Source organism: Sparus aurata, chromosome 8 (genome assembly GCF_900880675.1).
Source record: "Sparus aurata chromosome 8, fSpaAur1.1, whole genome shotgun sequence".
Classification (NCBI taxonomy): domain Eukaryota; kingdom Metazoa; phylum Chordata; class Actinopteri; order Spariformes; family Sparidae; genus Sparus; species Sparus aurata.
The window spans coordinates 4818063-4833302 of NC_044194.1; the positions used below are offsets into that span (position 1 = coordinate 4818063).

The following is a 15240-nucleotide window of genomic DNA, read 5'->3' on the forward strand; positions in this document are numbered from 1 at the left end:
GATATTCCGGTGTAAGTTTAATCCATGGTCTAAATCACTGTGAAACTGTGTTAGACTCCCTCTCGAGAGATCAAGTTAGCAGACCGCTAATTTACGGAGTTTTATCAACCTCAGAAACGACCGCACGACAACAATACACTGCAGTAAATGGATCCAAATATAAACCGCCACCAAAAAGCCACAAATAATGCTCAGAACAGCACCAAACTTCAGCAACAGTACAAATAGGGTCTCAGCACATAGTCCGGGGCATCTAACCTCCGCTAGCTTAGCTGGATTTCTACTGAAAAGCTGACTAAATTTACCACTCTTCTGCAGCAGCTTCCTGTTGACGGGAAGTCCCGACGAGTCGATTACCGAGTGCAGCAGAGTTCCGTGGCTCATGGATGAAAATGTATGATTATGACTCCATGGAAAAGCAATCAAAGTTCATATGTGTCTTACCTGCCAGTTTATAACAGTTATTATCGAGAGCAGACAGGGAAAAGAAAGGAATTGAGCATTTCTAACCGCACTCGGTAATCGTCGCGTCGGGACTTCCCCGACCCGGAAGCTGATGGAGGAGAGTTGAAATCTGTTTGTAGCTTCACAATAGAAATCCAGCTAAGCTAGCGGAGGTTAGATGCCCCGGACTATGTGCTGAGACCCTATTTGTACTGTTGCTGAAGTTTGGTGCTGTTCTGAGCATTATTTGTGGCTTTTTGGTGGCGGTTTATATTTGGATCCATTTACTGCAGTGTATTGTTGTCGTACGGTCGTTTCTGAGGTTGATAAAACTCCGTAAATTAGCCGTCTGCTAACTTGATCTCTCGACAGGGAGTCTAACACAGTTTCACTGTGATTTAGACCATGGATTAGACTTACACCGGAATATCCCTTTAATGTTTCATATGTTCTCCAGACGTTGTATCTCCATGCATCACTGCGTCTTCACACACTCTGTCGGCAGCGATGGTCAAAACAGACATTTACTTCTTTAAAATAAAAAAAAAGTCAAGGATTAGACGTTCTGTGTGATGTCTAACATTAGACTTCCAGGCTGGGAAATGTAATGTTATTGTAATCTGTTCTTGGTCATCTCTTCACACACCCACTCAGGCAGGTGCTGGTAACCGAACCCCCCCTCAGGAGCCCGGTTGTGATCAGAACTCATGAACTCCAGCTGCTCTGCTCCGCCGCTCAAAGCCTTATCATCGTCCTGCTGTGATCCGAGAAGTCGAAGGATTTGGTTTTCGTCAAAATATAATCGTTTACCTCTCACGCATTTTCTGTCTGACTCATCCAGAATTGTTTCTGTAAGGGGCTTAACACAAAGGGGAAACAGAAGTAATCCAAGAGCCCAAATCACAAAACAAAGTGCAAACCGCAAGTACTCAGGAAGAAACAGGATCTGTAGACAGGACGAGGAAACACAAGAACCAAACAAACAAACAGGGAGTGAGGGGAAAACACTGGCTTCAGTATACAGGAGGTGATTAACTTATGAGACACAGGTGTACAAAGAAGACGGGCAGGAAAACAGACAAAGGGAGGAAGTGGAAAGTGACGAGACACGAGGAGAGAAAATAAAACAGAAAATAACTCAAACAGAAACTCAAACCATGACTGAGTTTCTGAGATTTCTAATGTTATGTTGACAGCATTGAAATGGATTTAATTGAATAAAATATATATATCTGAATATGTAAAATATCTCAACATCTACCACCAAAAGGTTCGGCACACGATTTGTGTGACATCGCCGTCCCAGGTGATGAATCCTCGTCATGTTGGTGCTTTTAAATTTGCCACAGATGGTCATAACTTGATGTTCCACCTTTAGAAAAAGTTATTTGTCAAAACATTTTGCTCTTTTCATTATACAACTTTGAACAGCTGATAAAGCAGACTTTTGTGTAAATTACTTGCTTATAATTTAATTGTATGTTTTTCGTGATGTTATTTCAAAGTGTGTACATCTGACACACTGCTCCTGTACTGCCTGGTTTGGAGTCAAGCTTTTACTTTCCGTAAACTACGTTTGTCACTATGTAACAGCCGTTAACTTGATATATATATATTTATTTAAAAATATATGTATTTTATATAGTCAGTCAGCCGACATATAGTTGCTACTTCTGCAGCGCCGTTATTTTAGATCACACTACCTCGCTCAGTATGACCAGCACTCCTCTGCCTCTGATTGGCTACATGCTGCCCGATAAGTAATGTGCATGTGCAACTCTCAACCAAGTTTGAACAGAGGCGAGATGTCTCACTCTGTAGCCAAAACGAAGCGTTCAGGACAAAGTGTGAAAAAGGAATGCTGCATTAATACACCACATGAGAAAAATAATGTGTTTTTTGAAAATTAAAGTATGTAAAGTTATTCAACTCGACCCCGAAATAAAAGTATGAACATAAATGTGTTATTAGCATAACATGAGCTCTTTAAAAAGCACAGCAGAAATGTCAGGCAGGTCAGAGCATTGTGTTTAACTGTATAATTTCCTCGGTGCAAATCAGCCGCCACTTGTCTACCCAGACGTAACTGTGGTTGTTGGCACGACATCACAGTGATTTGTCTTTTAGTGTGAATATATGCTCAAGGTATGTCTACTTCTAATTCTACCTCTGAGTCCAACCCGAACCTCTGAGGTCTGGTTCTGATCCTGATCTCTGCCCTCCCACTCAGGCCACAGAGTGCACGTGGAGCTCCCTCGTCCTCGGCCGTCCGCCCCCTCGCTGCCTTGTAGACATTCCTGACAGCGTCTCCTCTCTCTGTCTGAGGCTTCTCTCCGGACAGCTGGGTCTTAAGCAACATGATCCCACTCAGCAGCGCAGCTCCGGCCGACACTCTGTGTGTGTATATATACAGCATGTGTGTGTGTGGTTGTGTATATCCAATACAGACGCATGTCTTAGATACGAGAGGTGCCACATTCGTAAGATTCTCACTGAAAACAGGCCTACAAAGACAGAGACTCCGTCTATATTTGGGAAAATATCGCGTTACTCCGACATGTGTTGGGTTTCTTGTTGTTGACTTTTTTTCCCGGAGCAGCGGAAGTGGTCTGGATGTAGAAAGCTATTAGGTTGCATCAGGGGAATGTCCCACAAACAGAAGATGACGAGTCGACCCCTCGCTGATATTTTGTTGGAGGAGGGTTCGTCAAGATCAATCTGAATGTATACGACATGATATTAACTAAGTTACAGGTTTGTGAGGGTGGGACGACGGACCTGAAGATGCGGGTCTGGTGTTTTCTTTCCCAGTGACTCAGCAGACAAAAATGGACATCTGAAAAACACAAACACTGTTGACATGGCAACAGACGATTAGGAGAATGACGCCTTTGTGGCTAAAATGAGGGGGGGGGGGGGGAGGAGATTGGTCCATTTTATCCACAAGGCCAGATCTGGGAATCGGATGACCTTAACTTGGATGAAGGAATGATAAATGGGAAACAGCAGTGAATCCGCGGAGGACTTGGCTGTCATTTTTCCTCTCTGGCAGCCTAATTTCGATTCTCAAGAAGTTCTCTTTTCCTGCAGATTCCTCGCGACTTCTACCTCAGCCGCGGCCGGAGGGCGTGTGCCGCTCTCTGCTGAGGTATGCACTCAGGTATGCCCTCACCTGAGGTATGCGTCACAAAGTGAAATACCAAGGGAGGTCATTTCCCGTCAAACAAGCCCATTAATAGCACCTCTCTGAGATAATCCCATTCCTATGGTTGCACAAAAGCCGAATCCTGAGCGAAGTGCTTCAGGCCTGTAGAGACGGCTGCTGTGTTTGAGGATCACCACAGAGACACGACACGCATCGTGGAGGTTGTTAGTAATCGAACCATCTCTCATGGCCTTGCATAATATCCTGGTAGTCTCTGCTGTTTGGGTTTTAGGAGGTTTATATTTACACGAAGCACGAGTGTTGTGTCCTGCCGGCCCGCCTGCGTCAGCTCGGCCTCTGACGGGAAGAGCGAAGGAGGAAATGACACAACAGGTTAACGCGAAAACAAAGACACAAGTTCCGACATCAGAGCGGCTTACAGGAAGCGGGGCGATACCCTCAATCAGCGCGGAGAGCCGCAGCGATGACGCATAACGAGAAGTCGGGCTGTGGAGTGAAGTGGTGTTATCGCGTCATCAAACTATGCTGATAAAACTCCCTGAAAGGCCCAGACACGCTTTTTAATGAGCTGCACGGCCGCACAAAGGTGAGACTCTCTGTAAAAACAGACTCGTCATCACGACCTGAATCACAGCTTAGTCTATATTTAGAGTCTGAACCTCGCAGCTATGAAATCGAGAGCCTTTCATTTTTTCGAATCCAGAGGAAGACGATTCCACCGCGGTTTGATCTTTATCCTTTAAATCTATAATAACTTATGATGAAGGAGTTAATATAAAAATCTTCAGGTGCAGGAGTCACCACGAGAACACTGAAGATGAGATGTGACTGAAGGAAGGTGGAACAGGACCACAGCCAGGACTGTTTAGAAATAAAGAGGTCTGTCCTGGTTCTGGTTCTGGTCTTGTGTTTCCTCGTGGTCCTCGCCGCTCCACATCTTCCTCTTTATCCTTTCCCTCCTTCCAGAGTTTCTCCGTTCATTTCCCTCACCTGTGTTTCCTCCACCTGCAGCTCGTCCCCTCGTTAGATTTGTCTGTATTCAAGCCGTCGTGCTTCATTCTGTCTTCGTCAGTTCGTTCTTGCGTTCATCCCGTTTCTCCTTTTTTTTTTGTTCCTCGTGTTTTTACCAGTTTGTGCTCTGCTTTGTTTTGCTACTTTTGGTACAAACGCTTTGTGTTTTTTGGATCTTGCAGCTTGTTTTTTGTTCCTCGTCCTGCGTCATTTGTTTTTACAATCGAGTCTCCGAAAGGTCAAAACTCCTAATCTGACAAAACAAAACAAACTCTGCACATCTTCATGAAGAAACTTTTGTAAACACACTAAAAACTTATTATGTGGATTATATTAAAGGGTATTAGTATGTTTAACTGTTCAGTAAAACTATATTTCTGGTAACCGATTATTTATATCATGGGAATCTTAGAGCTTGAATGTAAATCTGGCAGCACAAATACTATTTTTTTTTAAAGAAGAAGAAGGTGATCCCCTCGCTCTGAATACACATAAATGTAACAAGCAAGGTATAAAATGCCAAATAATCTTAAAATATATATATATTTATTAAAAGCCAACACAGCAACACGCGTGTGGCCAATCAAACGACACGGATTATAGAAGACAGATTCAATAAATGATGAAGAAACGCTGACAACAAAACAACATAACATAAAATGAGATATCTTAATTTATGCACATAATGTTAGAAAATAGATGTACAGACAGGAATGTTGTATTTTGTGTGTGTGTGTCTGAAAAGAATCACATGTAATGGTATTAAGTTTAAAAAATATGGACTCAATATTCATCATGAAGACATAATATCTCTTGTCTGGAGATATCCAAGCTCAATAGAATATTTTTTTCTAGAATATGAATAAAACGAGTTGCTGTGTTAAACTCTGAACTCTCCGCATGAACTAAACCCAAACAAAGAAAAGACTACAAGATAAAAACGACTCTGCTTGTTGAGTGCAAACAAACTCTCAGCGCCACAAAATCGCTCCTCAATCCCGTCCCTGCTCTCTGCGCATCACGGTCCTCTGATGGACTCTTGGATGGAGCCTTTTGTCCGGCCGTGTCAAACAATATAAAAGATTTCTATCTGCGTGCGGAAACTCGCCGATGTCCCGAGATGTTGTGGAGTCGAAGCTGCTGAGGATGTTTGTGTGGGAGTGCAAGTGAGCTCTCTCCGAATGATGAAACGGGGGGAGTGAGACATGTTCCCTCTGGCCTCCAACCTTCACCTCACAGCACCCTGCTCAGCTGTTGCTACACACACACACACACACACACACACACACACACACACACACACACTCAGCTTGTCAGTACCACATCTCCTGTTTACAATAAACGCCTCTGAATCTGACATTTTGTCCTGCTCGGTTTAAAAAAAAAAAAAAACAACAGATGATTAATCGAAGATGTGTGTTTGGGTCGTGGCCCTGCACACACACACACACACACACACACACACACACATCCTCTCTATTTATTACATGTATCTGCTCCTCTGGGATGCAACAATGCCTTCAGTGTTGCGCAGCCGTGCCCCGTCCACATAATGACGGCCTATGGAGCGATGACGCCGAGGCTGTGAGTATGGCCTGAGTGTGTTCCAGTGCTGCGTCAGAGGATGTTTATACAGCCTGAGACGCAATGTGTGTGTGTGTGTGTGTGTGTGTGCTGTAAAGAAGACAAACCTTACACTTTTGTGGCCCGAGACGTACATATGGATTATGACGCATTTTGGATGCACTTTCCTCGACTGAAGTGTTTTCAGAAAAGAACAGTGAGCCTCCGGTAACACGATCCCCGGCGTGGCCCTTGGCTCGGGGCCCAAAGGTGTGTATGTGTTTGTGCAAGATTAAAGTGGTGCCAATTTGTGAGGCGGTATTTTTAGAGAGGTCCGGTAATACTCCTCAGATCAGCGCAAACCCTTTGATGCGTTCATTGTAAACGCGATCCTACTTCAAAGCTGCACACACGGACGGGGGGGACGCGAGCGGAGAGGAGGGGGTGACGCTGCTACACACTTCATTACTGAAGGCCCAGAGATTCAGCTCTCCGTCACCTCTGACCTTTCGGGCATTTGTGCACATAACACACTTCCAATCCATAAGATCCTCCAGCAGGAGGTATTTATGTGCAGGAGGGCTCTGCAGGGTTCATCTCCAACACTGCAGCGTCAGAATCAGATCAGCTCCGACTTTAAAGTTAAAGAAGCATCTGATCCGGTGTGGGACTTCTTGATAGTGTCACTGTATCTGTGTGTGTGTGTGTGTGTGTGTGTGTGTGTGTGTCATCATGCAGCTTTCGTCACAGGAACTAACACAGCAGCAGTTTTAGTGGCCTGCAGGGTGTTTATATGTCTGTCTCTGTTTATATGTCTGATTTCTGTAAATGTGATACAGTCACGAAACTTAATCTTTGGTCCGCGAGATGTCACGATATCAGATTTTCACTACATGATCGTCCGGGATAAACAAAGTCATGACATCATCCATCTGAATCTGAGAGGAAAAGAGAGATCTAATCTTTCTTTATCTTTGTTTACTCTGAGTTTTGTCTCCTTTTTGGCCAATAAATTCACATTAAAACACAGCTGTGGAGGTGGAGAGACTAATATTTTATTTTTTTTAAAGTACAGTTACTATCAAATACTCAGTTACTGGTGAAAAACCAAGCAGATGAACTCATCACCAAGAGTTGCAGCATCTTCACAGGATCATTCAGACATGATCTCATGTGTAATATCAACACAAATATCAATATTTCATCATATAATATAATAATAATATCATGGTTACCGTGAATACCATCATAATGAGACACCTCTGGATTTATCTCAGGTGATGATGTTGTAATAACTCTTGAGCAGTCATGTTTAATTTCTCTCAGTTCGATCAATACCAGAAATAGAATTAAATTAAAATGTTTTATATAGATCTATTTATATAGTGTATTAATTCCTGTTTGTATAGTTTTTTTTCCCCTATTTGTGCTTGTATTGTTTTAAACAAGTCCACATTTATATCTCATTTTTAATAAAAATCTAATTTTACTTGTCTGTATTTGGCATTTGGCAGTCTCGCATCTCTTATTTTGAAAGGTTCATTAGAAATAAAGTCAGTAAAGTTAATAAAGTCATCGCTCTGTCTTCTTCTTCGACTCTCTGTGTATCCAACCCCAGATTTAAAAGTTAACTACTTCTATTTACTACGAATGTCAGATATAAATCAGAAGTTATGACACATCAGACATGTTAAACGTTCCCACCCAGCCCCTGGATGTTATGTTATAAAGATAATAGTTTCACGTAAACCTTTTTAATCTCTCTTTTATGAACCCTGGAAGGTTTTTTTCTGAGCATGACTGAAGCCGTGCTGGCTGAGTTTACAGCAGTGATTAAATAGGTGTGTAACTTGGTGCCACATCAATCCATTCAAACATGATAACAGGGCAGTAAAGCGGACTTCCTGTGTGTGTAGAGAACACAGGTGTGTGATAACAGGATCACCTGTCTGTGAGAAACAGCCTGAACATGAACTCAGAGCAGTGTCATCCTCTGTGGAGCAACACCAGATATTACAACAGCATGAAATGTTTAAATCTGAACTTTTTAAGCGTGTCCATCCAATCTGAGGCTCAGCTAACCTCGCCACACCTTTTAGGCGGTTAAGGTGTGTTCAAAGGCGCCAGCGTGTCTTTCAAGCGTCCCGTGCTTCTGACTAAATCTGTCCGCTTATCAGTCGTGACTCAAGCTGAAACCCTCCCAGTGACAATAAAGAGCCGCATTCCACCTGACAGCGGAGAGGAAAGGGACTTTCCTGCGCTTCCACTCCCTTTTTACTGCCGTATGTCTGGAATTTACTGCAGAAATGTTGCTCCTGAAGTGTCACATATGAGATGACTGTCATTATAACGCTGTGATCACATTAAAATACCCTGAGCACCTTAAAAACCAAGTGGGAAATACGAGGAATAATCAGAGGAGAGCTTTCAACTTTATGTCAAAAACAATGCATGATTTGTTTTATTCAAATAAATACACACACACTCAAACACACATTGAAATAGTAAATAATTTAAAAAACAAAAAAGACAACAAAAAAAAAATGTTTGCTAGTAAAAAACAAACAAACAAAAAAAAACAACATACATCATGTCAGATTCTGGAAAACAAATAAATAAATTAACATCATGGTTTTAGGAGACATTTCCCTCCCAGGAGAGCAAACTTGAAATAGTTTTGACAATTCAAGGGTTCAGTCCTGTTCGTGTGTGTGTGTGTGTGTGTGTGTGTGTGTGTGTGTGTGTGTGTGTGTGTGTGTGTGTGTGAGCTTCTCGTGGGTCTCTGTCTCTCCTCTCCTCTCTCTCAGGGAGCTCAGTCCCGAACAATCCTTCATCTCCGGACCGGATGACCTCGTCTTCCTTTCTTTTTTTTGGTCCGCGTTTTATTTCTCTGTATGGTCCAAACTGACACTAGAAAACAAAGGAGATGAAACAGAAACACGTCATTAGTTTCACGAGTCTCCCTCTGCGTTATTTTTACTCATATTTGCCTTCATGTCAGCTTCATGTCCCCCCTTTCCCCGCTCACCATATTAGGAGTGGTGAAGCGCCGGGGAGCCTCCCGCCGGCTCACGGCGCCCTCGCCATGCGCCTCTCCTGCTGTCCGGGCGACGCGCTCTCGTTGTCCTGCCGCGTTTTAAAGTCCTGGATGGCCTTTCTGTTCTGGAAGTCAATCAGCGCCATGGTGATCACCGCGTTCCAGCAGTTCTCCTCCCCGGAGCACCGGAAATCGATCTCCTTATTGTCCGTGGTTACGATGGTGAAGTAGACGAACTTGCCGGTGCGCTCCACGCAGTCCACCTTCTTGATGGACTGCAGCTTGAGCTCCTTGCCCTTGGAGCGCTTCTGCGTGTCCGCGTAAATGTTGAGGCTGTCCGTGGTCAGGACGCACGTCTTCCTCTTCCAGAACTGGAGCAGGTTGTCGCTCCTCTTCTCCAGCTCTCCCTCCTTGAGGACCTGGCTGATCTCCTCCGCTGACATTTTCATCGTTTCCGGCGGGCAGGTTCGTGAACTCCCTGCTTCCCTGCTGCGTCGTCCGAGGAGCCCGAGTGAGGAGCCTCTCCACGAGCTGTGTGGTAATCCAGAGTGGCGTTGTGAATGAACCAAGGTAGCAGAGGACTTTTTATAGTCAACTCTGGCCCGAGCCCTTCCCACTTGACGTCAGATGATTTGGGAATGCATCAACAGTTGCCAGTGGAGTAATTCAAGGCTGTGTGGGCGGAAGCTGCGGCGCAGGCGGGCGGGGTGGTGCTGGTGGAGCAGAGGGCAGAGGAAGTCCTAACGTGGACCTAATTACACCGCCAGCATGTTAATTACTAATCCACATCCTGCCGAGGAGATTAGTGCAAATATTTGCCCACTGCGCATTAAGTGATTCAGTCTAACATGGTTAATTACCAGATGTGTGCGCGCAGAGAGAGAACTGAGCACATGCGTAAAAACTCAGCCCGCTGCTCCTCTAAACCATTAAGATCATCATTCATCTCAGATGGGTTTTTGAATTCACCTATAAAGTTTATGATCCAGGCGTTTTTTTCCGTGACTACCTGGTAATTCATCCCCTCTAACGACCCTTCACTGTGCCAACGAGCTCCCCCGGTGACTCCAGACTAAACCTGCTACATCTGAGTGGCTGTTCCTGTCTGTGGATGTCAAAACTCACCAAAAACAGCCCACGAGCACAAGTTTCCACTGGGTGAGAGGAGGACTCATCATGTCAGCGGCTAAAAAAAAAAAAAGCAGGGTCACAAACTTTAGAGAGAAACTGTAGTTTTGTAAGTTTTCCTGCAGTGATGGAGCCAAAAACTATCAGACAGAGCGCAACCAAACATTTATTTAAGTTTCCCTGCTGCCTTGAAATATGAGCTCACTGAACTCAACTTGATTATTTAGTTCACAGTCGCCTCAGGAGGGCTGAACTTTGGTCCTTCTGTGTTCTCAGTGTGAGACACAAGCTGCTCCCTGTACGACTGGGAGGGTTATTTTTAAAAAAAAAAAGTATTCGGATACAGTTACTGAAAGAAAAGTACAGAAAATATCACAAGATTCAATTTATGTGATTTACTCAGGTTACGTTTGGATTACTTTGATATGCAAATAAACACAAAAGTGTAATAAATGTCTTTGATTTCATCTTAACACACTAAAAAACATGTAATCCACCGTTTTACTACATGTGTCTGTAATCTAATTACATCTTTTTAACTGTAATTTATAAGACAGTTACCTTTATCCTCTTCCATGTATTATTTTACCTGCCCAAGCCTTCATCTTGTTCTCATTATTATTATAAAAACAAGAAACTTAAACTTAAATCTATCTTAATGTTGCAAAAAATGCAACAAATTCCCATTAATTTCCTCAAACAACCAACAAAAAACTGTGTGTCTCCTCAAACTGAACAAATTGAATTCACTATCCAACTCATCATTTCAGAGTCGGGTGTTTATCTGAAATGTAAAGTCGAATCAACTTTAAAGATATGAAACTCTCACATTTACTTGAAGTGACAGACCGGCTGATTCCTGTAAGCGTTTTTAAAGAAAGACAAAAGGAAAGGTCAGCCGTTGTTCAGTCCATAATGAAAGCTTCACTGAGTGAGTCAGATGCCCTTTGATATCACTGACTGAGGTGTGTCCAGCTCTGATATTATCCTCCCACGCTGAGCTGCTCCACTAACAACTGACCACAGTGTCGCTCATGTCAGACTGACGGCAGCAGAACTTCAGACGAGCGGATCGATCTTTGAAGCATCGACACAAAGTCTTGATACCAACGCCACGTCCTCAGCACACAAACCTCCTTCTAAGCGTTGAAATATTTGCATTTCCTCTCGTGTGTTTACAGAGAACAGTTAAAGAGAAATGTCTCATGTTTAGCAAGTTATTTTGTGTTGATTAAGAAGCAGATCAGCTTCCTCACACGACGAAACAATCGCTGCTTTTAACGGCACAAGTGATCGATATCTGGTGCGTCTTTGCGCGGAATAGAAACCAAACTTGCTCAGCGCGGGCCTGTGTGAGTCAGCAGCAGGTGGAGGAGGAGGAGGATATGGTGGTAAGAAGGCAGATGTCATCGACTCTTCCTCTCTGCGTCCTGCTCGGTCCGCTGAGGGATCATCGCCCACACACACACCTGACCCCCCCGAGTCCAGATCAGATGGACAGATCAGATAACTCGTCTGGACGCTGTGGGCGAACGTGCACCGGGCACCCACTCCAGCCTCATATCAGTCTCCTCTCACAGACATGTTTGGAAAAAATCCCCCTTCAAGTTTCCCCTCAGGAAGTGACATACCAGCGAAGACTCTCAACACGACACACGGCCACACAAACACACACCAGTTCTTCACAGTCGTCCAGTAATTACTCAAATATCTTGGTGACCTCAAGCTACTTTCTAGAGAGAAACCACCCAGAAGACATGAACGCTGCCGTGATCACACACACACATTTGACAGCACCGGAGGCCGTAACCATGGTGAATCACTTCCAAAAAAAACCAGAGCGCTGCCGAGCGACCCCGACTGACACCAGAGCGGGATGTGGCGACAAGTTTAATCCTCCTATCTCAAAGAAGAGGAAACCACATGCGTGTGTGTGCCGAGGCCGACAGCTTCTGTCTCGACCGGCCACTTTGTTTTGGGGGCTTTTCTCTTTGTTGCTTGGTAACACATATGTGTGTGTGTGTGTGTGTGTGTGTGATGTGTACATGTGTGCATACATAGGTTTTTGTTTGAAGGAAGACTGCGGTGGAGCCTCACAGACGTGCCCAGGCAGTGACTCAGCAGGAGGTGGAGCGCCTTACTTTTTGGCGGAGTTTGCTTGCCAAAGGAGGCCAGGTGTGTGTGTGTGTGTGTGTGAGACAGAGTGTGTGCACATATGAGTGGCTAAATATGTTGTGTCTATCAGTGTGTGTGTGTGTGTGTGTGTGTGTGTATGTAGGGACCATAATTCATTGCAGCAGCAGTGTTCATGTTTGTACGTGTTTCTGAGAACACGATCAGATTTCTTTGAATTCTGTGAATCTCAATAAATCTTGTTTCTATAAACCGCCGATGCGTTGTTGACGTTGTTCGTAGACGGCGTCGCTCACATACCGTGTCGACATGACTTCAAAATGTGTTACAGCACGTTCAGCAGTACGTGTTTTTGACCTGACTTTAGTTTCTGGAAGTTCAAAAGGACGGCGGCGGCGTTACAGGCAAGAACGCTGCAGAGCTGATGACCTCGAGACAATCTTCAGCAAAAAAACAAATAGCTTCTCCTGTAAGATCTATTATTTCACTCATTAATCTCACAATTTCAAAGCGATACAAATCAAAAAGAAGGTTTCTCAGCTTCTTTCTTCAACACAGAAGCAAAGACGGAGCTCTCTTCCTCCCTCCTCGCTCAGTTAGCCTGAAAAAATGGCAGCAAGGGGAAGAAATAAGCTTCAAAATGAGATAATCTCCCTCTGTTTCACAGCCTGATGTTAGCAGGTACGCTACAGCTGTGTTTTCAGCACATTTTAAGCTAAAACATGAGCATTTCTTCACCCTAACCAGGCGACTTTGTGCCCAAACCGAACCAGAATCATAAACATAGATTTGTCACAACATGAAATAGAAATTTTAACCCAAAGAAAAGTTTCAACATGTCCGCAGTTTGCAGAAATGTGCCACATTGTGACAGCTGAGCACTCAGTACATCATAAACCACATAATGTGTCAGCTGAGTAACAACAACAACAGCCAGCGTGTCCCCGCTTTCCTTGTTTTTCCGGCTTGTGGGAAGGTACAAGTATTTCTGGAGGGAGTCAGACGGCGCGATGGATCTCAGGAGGTGTGTTGTGACAACCTCGGGCCTCAAATCAGCGTCCTCACCGACTCCGCTCAGACAAAACAAAACCCGCAGAGGGAGGAAGCGCCACAATGTGTCACCTGCAACAACCGAGGAGGCTTTTGATTTGTAAAATAAAGAGATAAAGTGTGAGTTACAGAGCACAAAGATTAAAACTGAACAAAACAGTCACAGGATGTTCTCTTCAGCGTGCGATCGGGCGCTGCAGCCATCGGGCACATGGGTGTGACGCGAGAGACAGCAGGTGGAAGGACCAGAAAGGCTCGGAGTCTGTCGGTCGTGTCGGGGCATGAAGCCGCTGAGTGTTTACTTTGAGTCACAGCGCGCATAACACAGGAATACAGAGGAAGTCAACCCGCTGACCCTGCAGGAGTCCGCTCGTTTAGCCTCAAAATAAAACACCATGTGCAAGAGATTAATGTCCTTCTTGTTTTGGAATTGCAACCGGAATAATGGAGAGCAGATAAATCTACTTTGTTACAGCCACTGATTTGATTTAATGTATTCAAACCTGCAATAACTTCCTTTTTTTGTCCATTTGTCATTTGGAAAAATAGGGAAAAACAGACATATTATCGCTTTTTTAAGATGATAAAACAAACTAGTTAACAAACAATAATTGCATTTCTTTGTCTAACCACTGTAGCAGCTGAATGTTCAGACAGTTCCTGACCTCGTCCTGCTCTTTAGTGCTGAGCAGGTAAACAGGTTACCAGAATCAAACAGCTGACTGCTCGCGGGCAAAACCGCACAATAAGAACAATGACAGTGAACTGACAGTTGACAGCCGCTGGGAAAAAACACAAAGCAATTAGTTGAAGGAAGTTCAAACAATCTGTAGAGCGCAGATGACCCGCAGACTCGGGTTCCCCGTGTGATCCATTGCTTCTATAAATATCGATTATAGCCGCTTTATCCTTTTAAGTGGCCTAATAAAGATTTAGAGTCTCTGATGAAAGAGCGCCCTGCCAGCACGGCAGCAATAAAGGTGTCGATTAACGATTAACAAACCGCCACACCCAGCAGTCACACCAGCAGCACACACAGTTCAGAGACCAGAGTGCAATAACCTCAACTTGGTAAAAGTAATGTAGAACTCTGTGGTTCTGAACCTGGTCGAGTCGCGACCCCCTCAGAAAAACTAGGTTGGTTTTTAAAAAAACTCACAACCTGGACTTTAAAACCTCTTGGTCGTTCATGTTTACTCTCACAAACACACTCCGGAAAAAGTATGTTAGCGTAAATGAAATAAATGATGCATAAAACTATTCCCCAATCTGATAAATGTTTACATGTTTTGTCCACAACTGTCTTAACAGCTTGTTGAAAAAAAAAAAAAGAAAAGATGATTATACTTTCATAATTGATAAATAAGACTTCAGGAAGTCAGAAAAAATAAATGAATATAAGAACATTTTCTTAACCTGCAGCTGCACGCAATCAGATAAATATCTTCACGCTGTGTCACGCTGTGGTTGTGATGCATTGTGGGTAGTCAAGTAGGTGCCAGGTTGTGAAAAGGAAGAAGAATGCGCGGAATTAAAAGGGTCACGTTTTATGATTTCTATCATTTGTTTGTGCACCTACATCACCCACAATGCAGTTTATGCACTGAGTGACATCACTGGAGGTAATTTACTGTACAATTTGTATACCTGAGACCTGTAAACACACTTTTAATATGTAAAACTGGCGGCGCTACCCTTTAAGAATAAT

The 15240-nt window shown here is 43.8% G+C and overlaps 1 protein-coding gene across 1 annotated transcript; it reads right to left on the reverse strand.

Annotated features, from left to right (window-relative positions):
- Nucleotides 1-8768: 8768 nt before the first annotated feature.
- Nucleotides 8769-9820, reverse strand: phlda2 (pleckstrin homology-like domain, family A, member 2). The gene is made up of 2 exons (XM_030424729.1): nt 9213-9820; nt 8769-9094 (listed from the first exon to the last, which is right to left on the reverse strand). The coding sequence occupies exon 1, from the start codon at nt 9668-9670 to the stop codon at nt 9254-9256; it is 417 nt and encodes a 138-aa protein (XP_030280589.1). The 5' UTR covers nt 9671-9820; the 3' UTR covers nt 8769-9094; nt 9213-9253.
- Nucleotides 9821-15240: the final 5420 nt, after the last annotated feature.

Bases quoted from the DNA above. Each gene is read 5' to 3' on its own strand.
- phlda2 (XM_030424729.1), bottom strand. From the start codon at position 9,670: ATGAAAATGTCAGCGGAGGAGATCAGCCAGGTCCTCAAGGAGGGAGAG.